This window comes from Oryzias latipes, chromosome 5 (genome assembly GCF_002234675.1).
Source record: "Oryzias latipes chromosome 5, ASM223467v1".
Lineage (NCBI taxonomy): Eukaryota > Metazoa > Chordata > Actinopteri > Beloniformes > Adrianichthyidae > Oryzias > Oryzias latipes.
Window position 1 is genome coordinate 11991067 of NC_019863.2, and position 24315 is coordinate 12015381.

General features: G+C 41.0%; 2 protein-coding genes across 3 annotated transcripts in view; both read left to right on the forward strand.

The window, feature by feature from the left end:
- Positions 1-24315, forward strand: part of cbfa2t2 (CBFA2/RUNX1 translocation partner 2) — a 62745-nt gene that overhangs the window by 13769 nt on the left and 24661 nt on the right. The window contains exon 1 of one of the 2 annotated variants that reach the window (XM_004068705.4): positions 24149-24312. The exons of the other annotated variant lie outside the window; for it this stretch is intronic. The gene's annotated coding sequence lies outside the window, so the exon portion shown is untranslated. Of the gene's footprint in view, positions 1-24148; positions 24313-24315 lie in introns of those variants that run through there. 2 annotated transcript variants of the gene reach the window in all.
- LOC101165723 (ADP-ribosylation factor 6-like) lies at positions 20884-21525 on the forward strand. Its single transcript, XM_011474918.3, has one exon. It carries the CDS (start codon positions 21159-21161, stop codon positions 21486-21488), a length of 330 nt encoding a protein of 109 aa, XP_011473220.1. The 5' UTR covers positions 20884-21158; the 3' UTR covers positions 21489-21525.

Consider the following 24315-nt stretch of genomic DNA (forward strand, 5'->3'; position numbering starts at 1 on the left):
GGGAAAGAGTAGTGGAAGCCAGGCTTAGGAAGAAGGTGGAGATCTGTGAGCATCAGTATGGTTTCATGCCCCGTAAGAGCACCACTGATGCCATTTTTGCTTTGAGAATGTTGATGGAAAAGTACAGAGAAGGTCAGAAGGAGCTGCATTGTGTGTTCGTAGATTTAGAGAAGGCGTATGACAGGGTGCCGAGGGAGGAGCTGTGGTACTGTATGAGGTCGTCTGGAGTGGCAGAGAAGTATGTCAGAGTAGTTCAGGACATGTATGAGAGAAGTATGACGGTGGTGAGATGTGCTGTAGGTCAGACAGAGGAGTTCAAGGTGGAGGTGGGACTACACCAAGGATCAGCTTTGAGTCCTTTTTTGTTTGCTATGCTGATGGACAGGCTGACAGACGAGGTAAGACAGGAATCTCCCTGGACAATGATGTTTGCGGATGACATTGTAATTTGCAGTGAGAGTAGAGAGCAGGTGGAGGAACAGCTAGAGAGGTGGAGGTTTGCTCTGGAAAGAAGAGGCATGAAGGTCAGTCGTAGTAAGACAGAATACATGTGTCTGAACGAGAGGGATCAAGGTAGAAGCGTTAGGATACAGGGGGCTGAGGTGAAGAAGGTGCAGGAGTTTAAGTACTTGGGGTCAACAGTTCAGTGTGATGGGGAGTGTGGAAAAGAGGTGAAAAGGCGAGTGCAGGCAGGTTGGAGCGGGTGGAGGAAAGTGTCAGGAGTGTTGTGTGACAGAAGAGTGCCAGCAAGACTCAAAGGAAAGGTGTACAAGACAGTGGTGAGACCAGCTCTGCTCTATGGGTTAGAGACGGTAGCAGTGAGACAGAGACAAGAGGCTGAGATGGAGGTAGCGGAGATGAAGATGTTGAGGTTCTCCTCAGGAGTGACCAGGTTAGACAGGATAAGGAACGAGTACATCAGAGGGACGGCTCATGTTGCCTGTGTTAGCGACAAAGTCAGAGAAGCCAGACTGAGATGGTTTGGACATGTTCAGAGGAGGGATAGTGGATACATTGGTAGAAGGATGTTGGAGATGGAGCTGCCTGGCAGGAGGGCAAGAGGACGGCCAAAGAGGAGATACATGGATGTCTTAACAGAGGACATGAAGTTGGCTAATGTTAGGGTAGAAGACGTCCATGATAGAGTGAGGTGGAAAAGGATGATTCGCTGTGGCGACCCCTGATGGGAAAAGCCGAAAGAGAAAGAAGATATATATATATATATATATATATATATATATATATATATATATATATATATATATATATATATATATATATATGAGGCTGAGGGATATATATATATATATATATATATATATATATATATATATATATATATATATATATATATATATACATAATATGTGTATCTCATCAAAGGATAATATGCTGTTTATTGGTGATTAAGACAAATGACTATATTGGCAAACATAGCCCTAGCCATTTCTTTGTCTGCAGAGGTCTAAGGCTCATTAAGATCCATTAAAACAGTGTGGATAAACTATGCATAACACATAGTCCATTGGATGTGTTATCCCTATTACAGCCCTCAGATGACTGCCATTATGCTCCTATTTGATGAGTAGCAGCTTGTGGTCTATGTGTCTTTTCAGAGGAGGATTTGGAGCCTTTAATCCACCGTTTTTTTTTTTTTTTGTATTTCTCCTTCCACCATCTGGAGTTTACAGCCCTTTAAGACAAAAAGTGGTGTGAAACCATGGGCTGCTGCTCAACGCCAGAGGGATTCCCCACTGTCACACCCCCTGTTAGTCTTAGGTTTCTTCCTGCTTTACATGCCAGGTCAATGGTCCAGCTCTCCCATTCATAGTCAGCTGGGCCTGAGGGCTTGATGGTGGCATGACTGGCTCTCATCTTTTTTTCTTTCTTTTTTTATGAATAGAAATTAAGTTTGGAAGAGCTGGATTTATGATTCAATCAATATTCCTCCATCCTCTGCAATGACTTTGTCTGATTGAATGTGATTCGGGTGGATGCTGAACTCCTGTACTGAGGCTGTGGATCTAAAGGCTGGGCAGTGCTGAGGTCTATAACTGCAGCCACAGAGAAGCAGGATGATATTACTAATGCTGGTGTTGCTGTGCTGACATGGAGGATGATGATGATGGTAGTGATGAGATTGGTGAAACCACAGTGGAGTGCCCAGCAGGGAGCACCAGGGGGTGCGTTGCAACACAGAGCTGTAGGCAGCAATTGTGACTGAATTAAAATGATTTGAAAATATGGATTTATTGTCTTCGACAATACTTTACTTTTTTTATACAATAGTCTGGGTGAATACTCAATTCTGATTGGCTGCAGGGTGTCCATTATACATTAAAAATGGACAGTGATAATGGAACCTAACAAAATTCCCGGAATGTTCTATACTATTGTGCTGGTCTAAATGCCTGTTGGTAACCGGAGCAACAGAAATTTGAAACATATATACAAACACTTTGGGACGTCAGTGGCTAAGGCAGTTAAGCAGGTTGTCCAATGATTGAAGGATCGGTGGTTCAATCCCCGCTCCCCCGAGTCCACCATCGTTGTGTCCTTGGGCAAGACACCCTACCCTCCCTGCCTCCAGCACTGCGTGTGTGTGTGTGTGTGTGTGAATGCGTATGAATGTCCCGGTGATGGTCAGAGGGGCAGTAGGCACGTTTTGGTAGGCATGCCTCTGTCAGGGGAGCTGTGGATACATCAGTAGCTGACCATCACCAGGCATGAATGAGGAGTGAAGACATAATGGAGTTACATTGTAAGCACTTTGAGCGTCTGGAAAAGTGCAGATAAATCCAATCAATTATTATTAAAAAGTCTGGTCCACTTCTTGTGAAAAACAAATAAAACCTAAAAAATAACTAGATTTAAGCGCTAATATTTAATTTAATATGTATTTATTTTGAAAGTGCCCGTGGTATAAGCAGGATAATGCCCTTTGAGGTGTCCATTATCAGAAAATGAATTGACTTTGTGGAAGCAACCCTCCGACGCAAATCGGAGGAATGTTCACACCTTCGCGGTGTCTCTTAATTTCTTATAATGGACACCTCAAAAGGCACTATCCCAAACATATCAAACACTTTATGCAGAAATGACCTGATGGCAAGAATTAATAGTCAGTGCTCACTAAGAGAAAACACATTTACTTTTGAACAGCACTCATTCATTTTTATCCCAGTTGAATTAATTGGAACTTCTTAAAAACATGTGGATAGTTTAGAACTGGGATGTTTTTCCCTTTCTTCTGGTTAGGCTATATAGTTGGATTCCAATACTCTGACATTAAAAGGGGAAATAAATGACAAAGTAGACCCGGCAGGTTTGCATTAGAGTTCTAATTGGTTTTGGCTTAAACGGACTGTTAGTGTTGCCAGACTTTGTGTTTTGGCATGCAGGAGAATTTCCTTATGTTGAAGGTAGAGCGGTAGACACTGATCTTTTCAGTTTTTTCACCCCTGAGGTGTTGTTTTTTTCCTATTTTTCGTGCCCCTTTTCCAGAAATGTGTGCTTAACTGTGTGACTCCATGAGCATGCCATAAATGGCTGTATGTATTTCTATTATGTCATGCATGAGACAGGCTGTGTTTTTGTTCAAATGTGAGAGCTTGGCTTTGCATTTGTGCATTACAGGCTGAAAGCCCAGTATCCATCTCACTCCCCCATGGTCTCTGCGTGGGTCTTTTTCGATCAGGACTGCCACCTGTTAGTGTTTTACTCAGGCCCCAGGGCTAAAATGACTGTAGAACTTTCCAGATTTGCTCATCCAGCCTCTCAGAGGCCTCAAATCTGGCTTTCATTTCCTACCAGGTCACCCATCTGAGATGACTTCTTTAGATCAGTTCCGATGAGTCAAAATTTTTCATTGGTTTTAACAAGAAGTTAAAAAACCCACTCTGATGAAAATTGTGTGTTGGCATTTTTAACGTGTTCTTGTGACATTTTGATGATGGAGGACGTATATAAAGAAAATTAAGCTTAAAATTTGAAAACAAATTGTTTGACCAAATCGTTATAAATCAGAAGCAGACGAGAAAATGCTATTTGAAAAAGCTGGTAGATGTGATGTAGCTACTACAATCAGTGGGCCATAAGCTCCTCGTTCCGCTCCATTCTGATGCATCCACTTATAGACGACTAGATCCGTGTACATCTGGTTTTTTTTCATCATAGCTGACAACTGGCTCAAACTGTACGGCTGGATAGCTCCAATAATGCTCGCCATTTTTGTTGCACCGGTAATGGGATTTTGGGGGTGTGAGGAGGATATAGCGGGAGAGGGTATACTGTAAACAGATGGATGATGGGAAGAAGGAGTGGGCTCACTCGGTGGCAACAACCCACCCACAACTCGGAGGTGAATTTCTAAAACGTTCCTGGTGATCTGTAGAAACTATGTCCTATGAAACGAAACAGGTTTATTGATTTTGGCTAAAAATGGGCATAATCATAATTAAATAATCTGTCTGAACGCTTTTACAATAGATCAAAAGATGACTGGAGAGGGTCTTTATGGAGTTCATGGAATTATGAACAACGTTCTTGCTAGTTTAAATTGCTTGGTCACTATCAAGTGTTGTGTTTTTTGTGGGAACCTATTTCTTGAAAGTATTGACTTGTTAGGTTACATTTTGTGTTGCACATGTGTCCACTCAAACACTCCAACAACAAGTCTTGTGTTTTCAGTTACAATGAATTGGCAGTTAGGAGACACTTTAACTGCTTGCGCCCTGTCTACTGCGGAGGACATTTTGCAGTAAAAATGGTTTTCTGATGGCGTCCTCTGATAGGAAATGAAAATCAATGGGTGCATTGCAGCCTGTTGTCAACTTTCCATGGGCTAAATCTCACACGCCGCTGCAAAGAGCGTCTTTTTCAGGCCGACACAATCTGCCATGTTGCATGTTTTGTGAGGCCTCCAAGTGTCTGTTTCCAATTTTGCATGCTGTTTCCTTCTAGCACTTAAATCATGGCAACTTGAAGCAAAGCTTTACAAAAGAAAGGAGAAGGAGAGGGAGGAATGACCGAGCAGTTAAAGGAGCAAAATGGTGAGGGAATGGTTGCAGCGAGGGATTAACTGTCAGGGAAAATGTGAAGCTAATTGAAGCCAGTCTTGCACAGCTGTTTCTTGTTGCTGTGTGGCACTGCGTAGAGCGACTCGGAGGATAGGAACCAGATGGGATCTTGTGCAGAGGATTGCCCCAGCAATAGCAGCCTTCAGAAGCTCCAGCCGCAGAGGAGACGGAGGATATTAGGGCGTCCGTGCACGCCTGCCTCCCTAACAAAACGTTCCAGCCTCTGAAAGATAACCCAGCTGCGCTTTTCACTCTGGATTTTAGGTCTCCGTGGACTCCTGAGAGTTGTTAACTCTGTCGTTTTGTTATACTGCCAGCCAATGCTATGACCTCTGTATTCAGGTGTCATCAGGTAGCGTAAAGATTGCTTTGACACATTTGACTACTCCAAAGACGGAGCTTCCAGAATTTGAGCGCGTTTTTGCACATTTGCCATATGGCTTTTTGAGACATTCAACAAAAGGGCTTTAAAATGTCTTTGTGTTTGTCTGTTGAAAGTGTTTCATTTAGATCATCAGGCAGAAGAAAAAGAACATGTATCTTTCTGGATGTGCTCAGGCATTTATTTGCTCATCTTTTAGAAGTAAAAGGATAGAGAAAACGGGGGGGAAAAAAGCATCAATTAACTTTAAAGTGTTATACTACGTACACACTGGGCATGTGTGTACGTAGTATAAGGACGTGTTAGACGCACGAAATAAGGGGGGAAAAATTTTTGTCGTCCGGACAACCTGGCAAGTAATATTTGGTTGTCCTCCCCAATTTTTGGTTGTCCTTCGATACCAATATTCAACAGCAACGAAACCTACTCAGATGTCAGTACTTACATCTTTATTTCGTTTATACATCTAATATCAACTGCCTCTTATGATGGACATTTAAAAAACTCTTAAAATATTAAAAACAAACATCTTACTCAATATTGAAGCATCTGGTTACACAAAGTATTGCCATTTAAATCAAATTCTGTTACGGTCAAATGAAAATATTTTATCTTACTCTATAATATCAGAAAATTGATTACATTAACCAACACTGTAACCTAATGAGTATTTTTGAAATTTAGATTAAATTTACATTTAAATTTATTTGCGCTGCAGTAGCAGTAAAGACTAATATCCCTGATCTTTTTTAGCAAGACATGCAGGTGCAGTGTTGTCATTTTGCGATGTCTTCGGGCGTACTTGGTTCGTTCGGACGTCACGTGACATCGTTCGTGTACACTCGGTTTTATCTTAAAAAGTCGGACGTCGGTTTCCCAAAAACTTTGAAAAATAGTCGAAAAATACCAAAATGTTAAATAAAAGACCAGGTTGTCTCACGGACAACCATCAGGTTCATTTATGGTTGTCGTCTGTGAAATCTGGTTGTCTCGGACAACAGGATAACCGCTTATTTCGAAAGCTGGCTTTTAGCATAGGCAGTTTACACTGTGAAGGGGTGCCGGAGCCTATCCCGGCCACTCTTGAGCTAAGTCAGGGAAAATCCTGGACAGGCCACGGCCACAGTCACACACCCATGCACCTTCACACTTAAGGACAATTTAGAGTAACCAACTCACCTATGAAGCATGTATTTGGACGGTAGGAGGAAGCTGGAGTCCCTGGACATAACCCACACGAGCACAGGGAGAAGCAAGCTTCACACAGAAACGTCCCCCATTGATTTTCTTTTTCGGGTTCCCCAATCAGAACTTGAACCAGGGCCGAATTGCTGTTAGGCAGGAGCGCTAACCACTGCGCCACAAACGGCGGTTCATTATTGGAAAAAAAATGCTACTCAGACGTCACTATCAAAGCCGAGTCCTGATCGGTCAAAGTTCAACTGGTTTAACTTCCACTACACGTTAAATAGCCGCATGTCTCGTATGTAGAGCCCAAAACTGGTTTGAAAAACTTTGAACGCAAATTTTTGAGCGTTTACATAGACTTTTCATTGGACGTGGTCGCTTGAACGCACATTTCTGATCCCGGTGTGAACGTAATGTTAAAGAAAATAAACCATTAAAACAGAGAAAGAACTTTATCTGGACAACATGTCTGCTCAATGCCTATCTCTGTGTTCTCACTCCTCACGCCTGTCAAAGTGAACATTGGTAACCCTTTTCTCCACACCTTCCTCTGTTACTTCAACACTTTTTTTCCTCGCCTCCTGTTACAGACTCGTATTTCTGCCATCTTTACTCCCATCAGTTCCCTCCCTACATTTCTGTTCTCACTCCCCCTTACCCCTTATCCATCTTCCAGTGTGCACTCATCTGTTTTGGCTGCCACGCTGAGTTCGGCTGCAGCTGGCTTGTCATAGAGCAGAGAAAACCCGACGTCCAGCTGTGAGTGAGTTATTATGGAAGATTCAGCGTGAGAATTTTTAGCGGCATGTCTGGCGAGATGTAGACAACATGACACTTTCAAAGCCAATACCCGTGTTCCTCTTTCAGTTTGTTCTTTTCACCAGGGTTTTATTGGCAGCGTTGGGTCTATTGTCAACAATGCTGTAGACCTAAAAGGGAGAATTAACTCCATATTTATCACCATCGATTATCTTTAGCCTGCAGTACAAACATTTGCAGCAAGCAGATGAGTTTCCCATCATGGAAAATTATTAAATAAATGAAGATAATGTGTAGCCTTGACACAATTATGATTAAGAACAAACATGTACTGTCTCACGGGGTTTAATGACCACAATCTCCCATAAGCTCTTCCTCACCCTGTCTGTGTTTTATGACTTTAGCAAAGTCCTCCTCATCCATCCCGGATCCGATTTCACTCCTGCTGGGTTTTGTCCCGTCACAGGAGAGATCCCGTTTTTGCTCCACAGCATGCTCCCACTGCACGCTGTCCACTCTTGCTCGCAGCATGAAGTGCGTTCCACGCACTGTTGTTTATGTGTCTTGTCCGCAGCTGGCGTTCCTGCTTGTTGCCTTAGCTTGTTTGTCCGCGCAGGGTGCTGCAGCGCGATGTCATGTCAGTGCAGAGTATGCAAAGCAACACCAAAAGCAGGTGCTGCCACAAGGCTGTTGTGCGCTCCATGTTTGGCAGATTCAGTCTCCAACTCTAGCGGGAGAGATTACAAGAGCAGCAGGCGGTTTGAGCGTGTTTGTTATGTCTTGAGATGGAAAAAGAGGAAGAACAAGTTCAAGTGTAAATACCCACATTTTCCACCACCCTTCTTCTTTTACAGTCGGGGAAGCGCACACATTTTAAAAATGGTATCGCAACAACTGACAAGTCCAAACATCCCGAGGCTTTACCTTGGGAAATGCCAACACATGCCTCTGAATGCTTACACGGGTGTCTGTGAGCAAAGCCAGCCGTTATCTTCCTTCAGCTTTTAATTGAGCCCTTCAGAAATCCCCCAAACTATTGCACACACACACCTACACACACACACACACACACGCACACACATACAGAAAGTAAAGCCTGGAGGCTCTGTCTGTGCAGGGCCAGGTGTTCCCTGCTGCACTGCCAGATGAACCACCTGCAGATCACAGGTGTGGCAATCACCTGGGAAGAGAACAACACAGCTGCCCCTGCAGCCTTAGGGGGGGGGGAGATGGAAGGTTTGCATGGAATCAACCTGTGGAAGCAAAAACCTGTGCACACCAGGCAAAAGAAAATATGGTAACTCCAAATCCTAAGTGGTTTTTCCCATCACCTTTCTGTCAGAGGGTACATTTCCATAGCCATTTGAGCCATGCTGATGATCCTGACAAGAGAGAAAATGATTAGACTCCTAATATGTAGTGTCAATTAGATTAGATTAGATTAGATTAAATAAAGTCTTAGTCTTTGAACTTTTTTTTTATAAGACACAGCAAATTAAGGCAAAATATGACATTTTCATTATGTCCAGCAGGAAAAAAAATACAACCAAATAAAAAGTTATTTTTGTGCTTTGTTAAATACAACTTTTTTTGTAGGGGTGCATCTCATTCACTAATCTTTAAACAGCCAGACTTGCTTATTCAGAATAACCATTTTTGTATTAACTTACATGCCTTAACCCCTTGAGACCCGAGCTCTTGTTTGAAATGTTTTTTTCTTCATAGTCACAGGGCCCCAGGTAATCAGATTTAACTACAGTGAAAATAAAACCCACAGTATGATGTTCTCATATGTGGACGCCAGGTCTCAAGAGGTCAAACTCCAAAAGTTTCCTTGTTATAGCTTTGCCTTGTCACTGCTCGCTGAATCGGTCTCCCCACCTCTACATCCCACCCTTAATTTCCAATTGTGGCACAATTTCCTTTGCCTCGGCATGTACGAATAATACATGCCAAAACAGTTCGATTAGGTCGGTAAGGTTCAAGAATTTCACAACTGCATTTGGTTTGATCTGCTTTTACATGGCACTGTTCAGAAACAAACTATCCCGAACAGCTAAGCAGGAATCGCTGCTTATTTGAGAATGATATTGCACGACTACTACGTTCTTGAGTCCAAGAGCGCAGGTAAATGTTTTTGCACTTCATGTTTTATTTATTTTTAATATTTAAGATTAGAATTACCCCACAAGACAGGTATCAGCTTGTTCAGCACACTGTCTTGTGGGGTCCAGATGACCCCACTGCCAATGTGAACGTGCCTTGGAGGCACAAGGGTTAAAAGGAGGATAAGTCTAAGACACACACACAAGCAATTATTTAAAAAAAAAAAGGAACATAACATAGTTATGTCTATACAGACTTCATGTAGACTAAAAGAAAAAAAAATATTTATGAAGGACTTTAATTTATTATAAGTAGGCCAAGAAAAGCCACTATCGCTGCCCTTTTTGTCCTTAGATTGGAACTGTAGTTGGACTGCCGTTCCTCCACTGATTATAGTGTCTTTAACTGAAATATGTCTACCTCTGAACAATGTTTTTGTAACATTTGTGTGTGGGCTTGACAGTGTCTAAGTAGGTGTATCCTGCTTTAACAGCAATGTCTTCCAAACACGGAGTTGTTTATGAGAACTGTTCATGTTTATGTGCCGACAATTAGATGAAGCTGGCATCAGAGGGTCCGCTCGGGCCCGCGCTCTCATTTTCCAATTAGCAAAATTGTTGCATTTAAAAATTTAACTGAGCAGCTGGGTAAACGTCTCGGCCGGTGGATCTGTTATACACATTAATGGAGGGAGTGACTGGAGAGACTTTCAGAAGTGCATGGATGTTGAAAATCGTTTAGGCAGAGTTATTGGTACGAAGGGATTGGCGTCTGGCTATGTGCTTGGATTCACTGTGTGGAAACTTAAGGAAGATGCAGCCAAGTGAGCGTGTGACCCAACGCTCATAAATTTTACGCACACATACAACCTCTCTCACACTAACACTTACACTTACCCTCCCTCTGACTCACAAAGGGCCTCTCCTTGATGCTTTCGTACAATCGTCTCATCTCATCCTTTATTTTACATATAAATACACACTTGTTGCTCCCGAAGAGCGGCCGTGTGCCTCCCCTCCATGTGCTGTAGTGTAATTGGAGATCTGATGGGTGAGATGGGTGAGTAGGCGGGTCAGGCTTTACTTAAACTAATGGCTCCCAGCAGTGTTGAATAGCCAGACACACTGGAGCCGAGGCCTGAGGTTTTGGAATGCCACTGCCGGCTCAATGCCTGCCTTTCATCGGCACCAAGTGAAGGAGGGAAGGAGAGAGTGAGAGACCGACAACTAGGGAGAAAAGAGGGGGAGGAAGAATGAGAGCAGGGACGAAAATACGGGACTTATTTGTTATGGTTGATTTGGGGATGACTGAAGGAGAGGGCACAATAGCGTTTAAGTGGTAAGAAATTGAGAAGAGGGCGGATTGGTAGAGTGTCAAGAAAGAGGCGGGTTTAGGCTTGTGGGATGTCAGGAGGGGGTACATTACCAGTCATTGGTTGTTTTGTATCAAGGAGCTATTGCAGCTTGTTACCATCAGCTCTTTTGTTTTAAATGTCTTTAGAAAGAGTTTCTAAGTGTAACTCTGGAGCAAAACCTTTAAAAGGCTTTCTGTTGGATGCACAATAAAAGTGTAGCACATTAACAGTTTGACTTTTTAGCAACTTGAAGCGTCAAAAACCAAAAGAAAACCAAAGGTTTGTCCAAAAATTAAAGCATACAGGACAGAAGACATCTGAATCAGATGCATGGGATCCATGGGATTCCATTTTAACAAGAAGGATTTAAACATTCTGACTATGCAATAACTGTAAAATTTACAGGCAATTGCACAGAAGTAGGGCGGCCAACCTCTAAACAGAGGATCATAGGTTTGATTCCCATCGTGCCTGTTCATATGTTGAAGTGTGCTTGGGCTAGACACTGAACTCTACATTGCTCCAGATGGTCTGCTTAGCTTTACATGGCAGATCTGCCACCATCAGTGTGTAAAGCTGTGTGCATGAGTCAATAGCACTTGTGACTGTAAAGCACTATGGGCTGAAATCAAGGCAGAAAAGCGCTACACACATGTGTACGCCAATTTATTTCAAATTTTGATTTAGCTGGAATTGTGTCATGTTATTGTTTGGTACATACTAGTAGGGCTAAAATACATGACAACTTTTTTCAAGTTTCATTCACCATAAAGGGAATTGTTAAATGGACCATTTAGTCTGATGTTCTTGTGACTGCTGATCCCAACTTAAAGGGCCTATATCACGCAAAATCCATTTTTGGAGCTTTTAAGTGTGTTTTAATGTTAATTTCTCACCAAAAAACAACTCCAAAGTGGTATTTTTGATCCATTCACACATTCCTGGGCTTTCCTCTAAAAAAAACCTGCTCTATGAGAACCAGCCCCCACAAAAACAAGCAGGTTCTCACATTGTGGCATCAAAAAGTGAAGAACAGCCCCTTTCAGTTAGAGTCTGCCCTGCCAGCACCCTCTCCAGGCTAACACACACATCCGCTAGCAGTGATCAGCAAAAATGCTTTCATTTTCTATATGTATTATACAAAAGTTCGGATGTTGCTTGTCTTCGTGAGCGAGACGCAGACCCGTTGCCAAGGCCGGCTCTAAGTTGACGTCATGAAATGAGCGGAACCCACATGGAGCGAAAGCCAGTGCCTCAGAGATTCAGTCAACTTGCTTACGGCTTGGAGAATAGTTAATAACTAATATTCAATAAAAAAATAATTATTTTGTGTGCCAAAAGTAATATATTATCATGTACATGGATAATGTTTACTATAAAAGGTTCCAAAAAAGCATCATATAGACCCTTCAAAGACCCACTCCAATAAAACTTGTTGTTTTTAACATGTTCTTGTAGCAGTTTTCTCATGATGGAGGATATAAAATAAGGAATTTAGTATTAATACTGGGTTTCTGTTTTGTTTTTTTATTTCAAACGTGCTGAACATATAACATATGGCAGATAAAAAAAAGATCAGGTTTGTGACACAGCAATTGCGATGGGTGGGACTAAGTCTCCCTCCTCCAGTCCAATTCAGATGTGTTTACTTGCAGATAAACAAATCCATGAATGTCTTAATTTTCTTTGTCTGAGCTGGCATCTGGCTCAAAACTATACGGCTGCATAGCTTTGATGTAGCATGCGTTTTTTATACCAATATTAGTGGTGTTTAAATTATGATTATTGGGTTTTTAATCAAAATCCCACAACATGTCCTCTGTGTCTATAATCTTTTATACATGGGCGTGGCCATTGGTGCTGAGCTGAGTAGCTCCGCCCTCGATCCACCTTTTCTGCAAGCTGTGTCTTGCATGAGTGAAGAGCTCGACACATAGTGTGTGTGTATGTGTGTGTGTGTGTGGGGGGGGGGGGGGGGCTAAACCATATCGAGTATGTTTAGTATGAGCGGCCAACAACTAAATTCAGAATTTAGGCTTTTACTCTCTTAAAATGCGTGCGGGCAATGCAGTAATATGTCCTCCTCTCTTCTGCCACACCTGAGCTTGTTCACGCTGGACGGGGCAGATCAGGGAGCTTGTGCAATGCTCATGTTGCTGCTGGGCCGTTGTGACATCACAACAGCTCATTAATTCAAACCGAGCGTCTTTGCGACAGTTTGATTGACAGCAATTTAGAAGGAAAAATACTTCAAAATGCAAATGATTCTTTTTTACATTTGCTCTCTTTCATAAGAAGAATGTACATGTCGAAAATTCAAAAAACAGGTTTGTCATGGAAACAACAAGAGCTAAAAACTGCATAATCATAATTAAAAGTTCACGGAATGGTTTTAAACTAGAAAAATAGTATAGTTGGAGTGGAACTTGATCTTTTTTGTAAAGAGTTCTGGCATGTCCCTGAAATGGGAGGCTAAACATTCCCATTTATCATTTTGAAGGAATACTGTAAATTACATCAAATAATAACAAAACATTATGATATATTATTATGCATCAGAGTGCAAATGAGACAAAGATTATTACCTCCAATGATACTAGATTTGTTCTTTGAAAAAAAATATCTCCTGCCACTTTACTAATGTGAAGTTACTGAAATTTGTCTGAAAATAATATGTAAAATAATACTTTGCCAAAAATATGTTTCTTTTATTTTGAACATAGAGTGCATGAAAACATTTAAAGGGAAAAATTCATAAGACATTTCCTGCATCGTGGTTGTTAAAGAAAACTGTCTGCAACATAGAAAAAGAAGAAATCTTAAATAGTAACTAATCTGCAGTCTAAAACTGCCAGTTTCTAGGCAGTGGTTCTGACAGGCGACATTAAATGATCAGAAAGGATTTATCAGTCTAACACACTAAAAGAAGGGAGATGTCACCACCTGTCACAGTAGTGTCTAATTTGCTTCACTCAGATCATTTATCCTTTCATGCGTGTTTATAGAAAAAGGAACAGCTGTCTCATTAAATAACCTGGGCAAGCTTAACTGAGCTGTGCATGCAGACATAATAAAACAGACAAAAAAAAAAGGTTTAGGACTTTGCGAGTGTGGGTTTTCCCTGTGTTCTGCCTGCGATGCAATAACGTTCCTTAAAAAGTTGATTTTAAAAGGCCTATATCATGCAAAATCAATTTTGTAGCTTTTAGGTTTATTATAATGTTCATTTCCCACAAAAACAAACAAACCCCAAAGCTGTATTTTGATCCATTCATGCATCTCTGGGCATTTGTCTAAAAACCTGCGCTCTGAGAACCAGCAAAAGGGATGCTCACTCACATGACATGCTCATGTTCATATACTCCATTCCAGCCTTTTTTTTAGTTCATTGTCATGTTTATTGTCAGACTAGTTAATATTGATTTTATGCAAAGGATGTAAATATATTTATTTTGTTGCTAAAGTGTGTTTATCTATTTATTTCAAATGGATTCTGTTGTTTGTCTAACAAAATCTCATTGCTAACTGTGCCCGATTTGGTCCATTTTTTTTGTTTCTTTTGAAATAATCTTAAAGCCCTATGTTGGCTTGGCTGAGGCAGCCTGAGGATTTTTTCATTGATTTATTGATATGGCGGCATGGTAGTACAGTCGATAGCGCTCTTGCCTCCGAGCAAGCAGGAGTGGCTGTAAAAAAAAACACACATGCGCGGGGAGAACATACAAACTCCACATACAAAGGTCCCTGTCAGGATTTGAAACAGGAACTTCTTGCTAGGAGGCAAGAGCGCTAACCACTGTTCCACCATGCCACCCTATCAAAAAATCAATCGGGTACTCTAAAGTGTCACTATGATGTGCATGTGTACAGTCGCCTAATAGCAGCTAGGACAGGCTCCAGCAACTCCGTAATCCTAAAAGGGATTGAGCAGGTTAAAGAAATGGGTGGATGGGTCTAAGTCCCATTGATGTAACTACACAGGAAAGGTATTTGTTCATTCATTCATTTCTTCATTCATTCATCTTCTTCCGTTTGTTCCCTTTCGGGGTCACAGGGCTCCCGGAGGCTATCCCGCCCACTTACGGGCGAAGGCAGGGGACACCGTAAACAGGTCGCCAGTCTGTCGCAAGGTCAGGAAAGGTATAATATTAATAAAATAACTTATAAAACTGTTAACTATTTTAAAATAAAGGTAACGTTTCTATTCATGTTTGTGCAAGAGCAACTCTACAACTTCAACAAATAACTGCAGGCTTTGGAAATTTTACACAAACACGACCAACATATAAGTGTTGAGAAGTTAAGTTATAACTACAGAGAAAGAGGTTTTCACAATGAGGTTTAATTATCTTATGTTTAAATCAACATATGACTTTAAAAAAAAACATATTTATTTTCAGATTTTTCTTCTTCTTCACATTTTTAGTTAGATGTGTGTCTTGCCCATCTTGCCTTAATTCTGTTTCGACAATTTTTCAATTCGACAATTTCATTACTTCATCATTACATCTTAACGCTAGAAGGCTGAATTAAAATTAGTAATTTAAAACACAGCTGTTTCTGCTAGAAAGATCCGTTGGATGAAACACTTGTATCTTGCTAATAAAATTTGACTACATGATAATTGTACATTTAGTGCTTTTGTTAACAAATCTTACTCAACGAATCATAAGGTCTTGTATCAAGTTGTTTCAGTAAAGTAAAAAAATAATTTTGTCCTTTCTTTATAACATTAAATGATCTCATATTTCACCAAAAGTACCTTAAGGTTTCTGTAAAACCTACATCTCTCACATGGTTGCATACTTTTTAGATGACGTTCTAGACTGTATGTTTCGTGGTTGAAAATGCCCATCAATTGTTGACTTTTTTTTTGTTCCAACACAACATTGCAAGAAGAAAAAACCTGTATACCTTCGCTTTCATAAAGAAAGCGAAGGTATACAGGCTCCAAACTTGACTTTTCCATATTCGCTTTCTTCTGTTCCATGACAGTTATGGTAGCGTGGTAATGTCTCGTTTTCACTGAGTGGTACGGTCCAGTCCGGTAATATTATAAAATGGACCCATTAAACTGGGCTGAATCGTACTATTTTTTGGGCCCTCGTTGGTTGTTGGTCCATAGAAAAATGGAACAGACCTGTTGGGGCGGAGCTACTGTTAAAACCCATTGGTTGGGTGAAGGTCATTATGACAAAACAAAGTGCCAAGAAAGCAGCTGTATTCCCCTGCAATCTTCTCTCAAACAACAATAAATGCTTTGTTTATACGAAGTACCAGAAGTCGAACGGAAAAATAAGCTGCTGGGTGACCTCCATTGTTGTTGTTGTTAGCTTCGTTCTGCATGGGCCCTGACAGACTAACATTAAGTGGAAACGCTCACTTGAATTGCCTGGACTATTCTAAATGAGACCGGACCGTACCGCTCAGCGGAAACGAGGCTCAAGATAAGTGGTTAGCTATCTCTAACACCCTTACAGTAGTGATTGATAATTAAAAGGTGCCCCGTGATGACGAACAGACCCAAGTGTCAGAGGTTCTTTATTTTATGCAGCTTTTACTTCCCCAACATATGAACCTGTTAGAATTGGCCTACACTGTTCAGTACAATCTTTAGCTGTGGTTTTTCATAGGAACTGGAAGTCTTTTTTTTAACCGTGTCTGCACATGGAAGTAGGGATGTGTTTGACTGGTTAGATTGACAACATCTATGTTTGAGCCTCTACCCTTTGTTTGGCAGAAACCGTTTGATGGTGGAACTCCTTCAAAATAAGAGCTTTTGGCAATAGTTGTGGTGATTGGTCAAAGTTGCAGTTTTGAGAAAAAGCGGCGGGAATTGGAAATCGCAAAATACCGGAGGGACAGAACAAAAAGGGGAGGAAAAAGAACAGATTGTTTCAATGTTTGCTACAATATAAAAGCATACAAATAGAGCCTATTGACTTGGTGCGATACGTGCTTCTAGTTGGGATCTTTTGGGAACTTTGTCATCCTTCAATACTCTCTAATTTACTCTTTCCAGAACCAACGCATACAGTAAACAGGAGATTTACACTATCTGTTTTTTGTTTACATGACATTATTTATCTGACCCCGTCTAAGGAGAGAAAAATTGCTCTTAGTTTGATTACTACAGGGAAGCATCATATTTGATCTCTGACATTTGTGTCTTTACTTTACAGTAAACTGTCCCATAAGCAGACGCGTATCATGAAAATGACGTGTTCCCATTAGATAAATGTCCTGTTGAGGACGTAATGGAAATTCAGACCTTGCAAGATCTGACAGGGAAATCTGTTTCTGCATCAGATTAGCAAACATTTAGAGTTGGAACAATGGTAAAATAGAGGCAAATGGAGAAGGCGAGAGGGAGGGAGAAAATGCTGGTAAAATAGATAAAGAGTAGGATGTAATGATGCTCTTGGTTGGGAAAGTAGCAGCGACAGATATGGACTCCTTTCCTTATTCTTTTTCAATTTGGGCTACTGAAACTAGTGAGACTACTGAATTAAGTCACATTTTATTAGTGTGTTTTTGCTTTTGATTTACAGTTTTAAAAGCAAGTTATCCATAGTTACGACTGCTATTTTGTGGAAATATTGTTCAAAATGAGTGCTGACCATAAAAAACATGAAAAAGTAAACAGGCAATGCTTGTTTTTTTAGGATTAGAACATTTTAACTTTCTCATTATTTCCGACATCCATTATGTTCTTCCTTTGCATTGTCTTCACTGGGTAATATTTCGAGATTATACATAAGATGTATCACGGATGAACCCCGCTTAAACCACGGAAAAAGTCTTGTGCAATTCATGTTATACGTGCATCAATTACGGAATTTTAACGTGAATATATACTTGATATGTTGTCATGATGGAAGATCCAGCCATGTTTCATCATTAGTGCTTTTAGTGATGGAAGGACGTTTTTGTGCATTTTTTACCTTAATACAGACCAATTATCCTGTCCATTTAGCAAAAAAGCAGACTAAAAGGTTCCGCCCCTCCTTCCCTTTCAAAACACTGCAAGATGTTTGTATTCCAAAGAGATCCATTTTGGTCTCTGACCACATGATGTTCTCCCAGTTTTTCTCTGGATCGTCCAGATGGTCTTTGGTAAACGTTAGACATGTCTAGACATGTGCTAGTTTAAGCAAGGGGGACCTTTGGAGCACTGCAGAGTTTGAGTCCATGACGATGCAGTGTATTACTAATAGTAACCTTTTTTACTGTGTTCCCAGCTCTCTTCAGGTCATTGACCAGTTTCCCCGTGTAGCTGGGCTTTTCTTCACCATTTTCAAAATCCCTTGTGCTCTTGGTCATGGTGGAGAGGTTATAATCTGGCTGTTTAGGGCTGTGGACAGGAGTGTTTTTAAGTTGAGTTCAATCAGTTTAAAAAGGTGCCATTAATACAGACATCGAGTGGAGGAAAGAAGAGCTTCTTAAAGGAGTAAAAGTTCTTGTTGATGCAAAATAAACATTTTCTGCACCTTTACACAATATGTTTGCCTAAATTCATTTTTTCTCATTGTGTTACTCAAACTAGAACTTTATCTATGTTGAACATTACAGAATTCTCTCATCATGGGACAATAGCAGAATCAGTGACTGACAAAGGCTTTTTGCCCTGTTGTATATTTTGTCAAACCCAATTGATCCATAGGGGCAGCTTGTCCAGAAGCCTCTAGGTTGGCAGTCAAATTTAAGACTAATGGCATAAACAAAGACAAAGAAGAATTAAATAATTTTTAATAAATTCTCTGCCTATTCAAATTTTGGCTCATGTGAGGGATAATTGCAGACAAAGTGTGTATCATCAGAAATTAACAGACAGTGAAACCCTGAACAGTCCGATCCAAATCGTTCATTTCTGATAATGCACACTCCGAAGGCCATTATCCTGCTTATACCATGGTCACTTACAAAAGAAATAAATTAGTACTAGTACTGTAATGTTGTTATTTTTTTGGTTTAGAGCGCTTTTTTCACAAAAAGTGGACTATTTGTAACGTTGTCACACTAACATAACATTGGCGGCAGAGCCAGCGCTGACCTCGACTGCAGCGGCAAAGGAAAGTGATGTATATGCTGAAGCTATGTGACCAGAACGTCTCACTTTTTAATCCACACCCAGCAGCCAATCAGAATTGAGTATTCACCCGAACCATAGTATACAAACCATTAATGTCTAAAAACGATGGTAGTATATGTGTTATCATGAAAATAATTTACCATACAATCAGTCATTTGTCATCAAATCTATCCCTTGTATGTCCAGACCTAAATGACTAGTTTAAAGTATACTTACCCAAATTGTTTTTGGGGTTATTACTCTTAAGCCAGATGATGACTGGCTTTTCCTCTTGGGAAAACCTAGAGATACTATGATTATTCACAAGGACCACTTTTCTTTTTTTTCTTTTTTTTTTACTAGTGTTTAAAGTGTCAACACCTTTTCATTTGCACTACTTTGATCCTCAGTAGCACCCATGTTATTCCACCTTACTTACAAGCCTGTTAAAAACAATCAAGCTTTATTAAAGTGCTGAATAATTTTGAATGGCATCCTCAATGAAACAGGTGTGCAAAGTTTCAGTAACAGTTAACTTTTATAACTTAAAAAATCCTTGTGTAGATAATCTGCTCAAAAAATGGATGTATTAGATTTTAAACAACATGCCTCTGATGATAATGTAAACAGTCTTTGGGGTGTATCTCTCAAAATTTGTGGAACAGCTACTGTAAACAGCGTAATATTGACTTGGTTTTACAAGTTGTCAGGTTTAAACAGTGTTCAAGAAGAAAATACTTACTGTTGTTTATCAGGAGATACTATAGTGTAAGTAGTGAAAAAATGTACTGAAACATTCTACAGCTATAATTTCCTGTCTTTTCCTTAACTGAAATCCTTCTCGTATTCCTTCTTAGCTGTAATTTTTCAACTTTCTTAGTAAAAATGATGTTTCGTTTCCTTCTTCACTCATGCCATCTTCTGTTTTATCCATTAAAAAAATATCTGTTTACATTTCCTTAAAGTAGAAATTCGGCTAAAGGACGTGTGAACAGAACCAGATGCTGCATACTTTCTTGTTCTGTAGCTCTCATACTACTCACCTATCACACATGCTCTCAATGGCTAACAGCTGTTTCAGGCTTGTTAAAGCAAAAGAAAACCATGAATATATCTGTTGTAAGACAATGTGAGAAAACAGTTCATCTTATTTTTACACCTACTAGTTCATCTTTTACAAAGTTACTGTTAATAAGAGAATAACCAGGGTGTCATGGTGAGCTGAGTCTAAAACCACTTGTGTATTTTAACGGACGAGAACTTTTTCTTGATGTAACCGGTAGCAGTTAAACATGAAAACCAGTCTGTGAAATACATTCAGGTGTTTTAAAGGCAAAGCAGACGCCCAGATATTGTACACAGATTTGTTCAGCTCTGTTCCAACTGATTTCAACCATATGTGGAAAAACCCAGTTGAATTCATTTCAATGGGTTATGATTACAAAGCCAGCAGGGGTGTTAGTTGGAGTTCTTGCGCATTGATCGCTTGTTGCAATTTTTTTTTTATATACAGAACCTACAGGGAGGGCAATCTTAAATTTTAGCGTGTATTCAGACTGGAAAAATCATTTGTTCCCGACCAGGTCTGCTTAATTTGGTCTGGATCGAGTCCTGAACCTTGCGTTTGGTCTGTATTCAGACTGCCGTCAGGCAGACTTTCCTGTTCCAGACTAAAGCTTGTAAACAAAACCATGTGACTAAAGATCTCTTCACTCGTTGGTGGAGGAATTACGAGGGTTTGGGCAAAGCCACTAGCGGCACAAATTATTCAGGTCTTGTGCTTTTAGTTCATTCAAACTTTATATTTCGCACACGCCTGTATCAACGTCAGTCTGCAGGAGGATTACTGGCAAGAAGACGGCTAAGAAGGTAAGCTGATAAGTGTTTATGACTTATAGATTGTTGGTAAAACAGTGAGAAGCAAATTGTATCACGTTAAAAATTGTTTTGATGAGCCTGAATTCATGATCTTAGTGTGATGTTTTGGGTAGGGCCGAAAAACCTTGTACTTTGAGCAGAACGATCTCCTATACTCTTGGACAGACTTCCTACTAGTACAACGTCAACAACTTTTGTCTGTTAAGTGTGTATTTTTAATTTTAAACCCTACGTATTAATGATGCGTTCTACAGTTTAGCCACTTTGTGCCCGTATATAAGCCCCAACAGTGTCAGAAGCCTTTTTTCTTAGCAACAAAGTATTTATGCACAAAAGGTCAAGATGGGGAAAATGCTCTCTAAAATCTTCGGCAACAAGGAGATGAGAATATTGATGCTTGGACTTGATGCTGCAGGAAAGACAACAATCCTATACAAGCTAAAACTTGGACAGTCCGTGACCACAATCCCTACAGTAGGCTTCAACGTGGAAACGGTCACCTACAAGAATGTCAAGTTCAACGTGTGGGACGTCGGAGGCCAAGATAAAATTCGCCCTCTATGGCGGCACTACTACACGGGCACCCAGGGCTTGATATTCGTGGTGGATTGTGCGGACAGGGATCGGATCGATGAGGCGAGGCAGGAACTTCAACCCCATCAATTCATCTGATTACATTTCAATAAGTTGCTGTGTCTCATTGTTGTTGTGTTATGGAATTATTTTAGGACTATTCTGTTAAGGACACTACAAGGTAACTTTTCGGATAACGTCATACCAGTGCCGGGTGCTTGCCATTAAACGAGACACATGTAAAACACGTTTTCAGCTGTGTTAAAAAAATGTTCTAACAAAGAAACAGTTGGACTTCTTTTGATAACACGACAATCGTTGTTTTACATTTGTCTGCGGCTCATTTGTTGCTACATTCCCTCTCTGTTTACGTCGGCTACGGTGGCCGTTTTGGTCCAGTTGCTCCGCTCCTGGAACGGATTGTATTGAGGCTGAGCAATCTCAGAGTAAACTGAAGCTCATTCTGATGGGAAATGAACCAAGACCACCTCCAAAGATGGGTCCGAGAGCGGTTCCTGGTGCCAGACCAGGGTCCAGACTGAAAATGTGTTTATTGGGGGAAACAAACTTTGGTTCACTTTTAGCGGACCCAATGTGTCCAGTCTGAACACACCCATAGATTGTAAAGCAACAAGCACAAAGAATGCCAATGTGTAGCTGCCTGTGCGAAACTAAGGCGGTAAATAACTAAACTTACTAAAGAGGATGGTTGTTCATCTTCTTAAAGGTTGTAGACTTTAAAGTAAAAATGTTTGTGGACATTTTTTTCTACAGGCATACTGCAGGTGACGGGTCTTAGCAAATACTTATATAACATTCAAGGGTAAGTTAGAGTGAAGTGGGTGACTTAACGGCTTTTGATTTGTATAACCCCCCCAATTTCTGCGGAATGCACAAGGAGCCTGTTAGTGCTGGGCGCACCCCTTGTGGACTTCCTGCACAGCCTAACTGTTAGAATTTAGGAAACTAGCAAAGTGACCATCCTACGGGCTTCCTAAAGACACTTGCGTATCACTTGCAAACCCTGTATATGTGCGGCATTCACGCATGGTTAGTAAGGAGCCCGCACTCGGACCTTACTAACGACTAACGAGTGCGATGTTAGGTTACTGTACGACAGCATACCCTGTACGTCATAAGTGTGTGCAGTATGTTCCATTTTCATGACCTCCCTCGATGTGGCTGTATGGGTCAACCGTACGGGCGCACATGACTGAAGCTTTGCCACTTTATGTAGCAAATCAGTTCTAAACACAGGCGGTATGTACACTCTGTCGCTTAATCAAGCATCAAAACATTGAAAGAAGAAGGCCCTACATGTGCATAGAAAGGACTTGTGTTTAATTGCACGCTCGGTTTTCCCACCATGAGCCGTGTCAATTCTCTGTGGCATCTGTCAGCCCTTTTAGATTATATCTGGACTTTTTTTTTTTTTTTTTGCCTGTAGCCTTATTGCAAATCTGCTAAGCCAGGAGGTTTTGCTTGTGAACACGGCTTGCTTACCACCTTTCTAAGTTGGTTTTCACATGTTGGTCACCACATGCAACTGCAGATTGCTCGGCCTTCTGCGTTTCTCCATCATTTCAACCCTCTCCTTCTTTTCATCCTCTGAAACACCTGGCCCTGCCTGGGAGCCTGCTGGCTGACCAGATGTACCATGAATAGACAGATAGAAGGAGACTGTGGTTATTGTGGATACTTATTAAAAAAAAAAGATAATGACAATATGAAAACTCGATTTTCATTTTGTAATAAATATTGTTTTTTTTATATGTTGGTGTGCCTTGGGGGTGTAAACAAGAGCAGATGCTCTGCCTCTTTTTAATAGTATTTGCTGAAGGAAAGTCACAATACTCTCTGCTAATGAACTATTTGCACTTATCTGACAACAAATGCTAGTTCGGTTCCAGAGCTGCTTGTCTGAGAATTCACAGGTTTTTGTTCCACTGCCTTATTAACAAAAGATGAATGTCTTAGTTACCTAGTGCTTCTAATGGATTCAGTAGGTCAGTCTGCGCTTTCCTTGAGACGAGGACGAAATAAAAGGGCAGGAGTCCATTAAACTCACAAGCCCCCCAGTTGCAGGCCGGCACCATTATCTTAATCTGCAGCGTCCCTGCCGCTTGTGATCAGACTGTGGGCATAAATCAGAGAGTGATTTAAGTTTAACTTAGCTAAGGTGGAGCACAGGGGATAAGAATGCAAAAGACAAATGCAGAAGAAAAAAAGGAAAAAACTCATTCATGCTCCTCAAGTGCCCCCCCCCCCACCCCCCATTTGTTGTTTGAGACAAAGGCTGGCTTGAATGAAAGGAGCCTCTCAAAAGAGGTGGGGTGTTTAGTATAAAAACATTTTGAAGGAAAAGTCCTTTCGTAGGGGTGGTTGTGGTTGGAGGGGGGTATGGAGCAGCCCCCCCCTTCCACACACACACACACTGCCGCCACATATGCGCAGATGCACACACGCGTGCTTGTCTCTCCAGCACAGCCTCTTTTCGGCTTTAAGGTGCCAAAGCAATTAGTTATGTTAATTGTAGGGTCCATTGCCGGTGAATGTAGGTTTGTAGGTTGAATAGGGCTAGTCAGCTCACGATTGGCCAGAATCCATGATGGGGAGTGGGTGGTGGTTCAGGGAATTGAAGGAGGAGGAGGAGGGGGGGGGGGGTCGTTGTGACATTGCTAGAGAGAGAGCTCCTCCCATAAAAACAGAAGAGAGTGCAGTGTGTGGGAACAGAAGGGAGGAGCTTGGTCTAAAGGAGAAAGACTGAGAGGGTGGGACAGCTCAGAACTCCAGAAAGCCAGCTTGAGGGAGGACGCTGGAAGCAGGACAGGCGCGAGCAGGAGGACAGACTGCACAGATAGTGAGAGTGACAGGGAAAGCATCACATGAGGAGAAACCAACAAACAGGAAAGATAGGAGGAAAGTA

What these genes read in the sequence shown, in the direction of transcription:
- LOC101165723 (XM_011474918.3), top strand. Translation starts at nt 21,159, where the DNA reads ATGGGGAAAATGCTCTCTAAAATCTTCGGCAACAAGGAGATGAGAATA.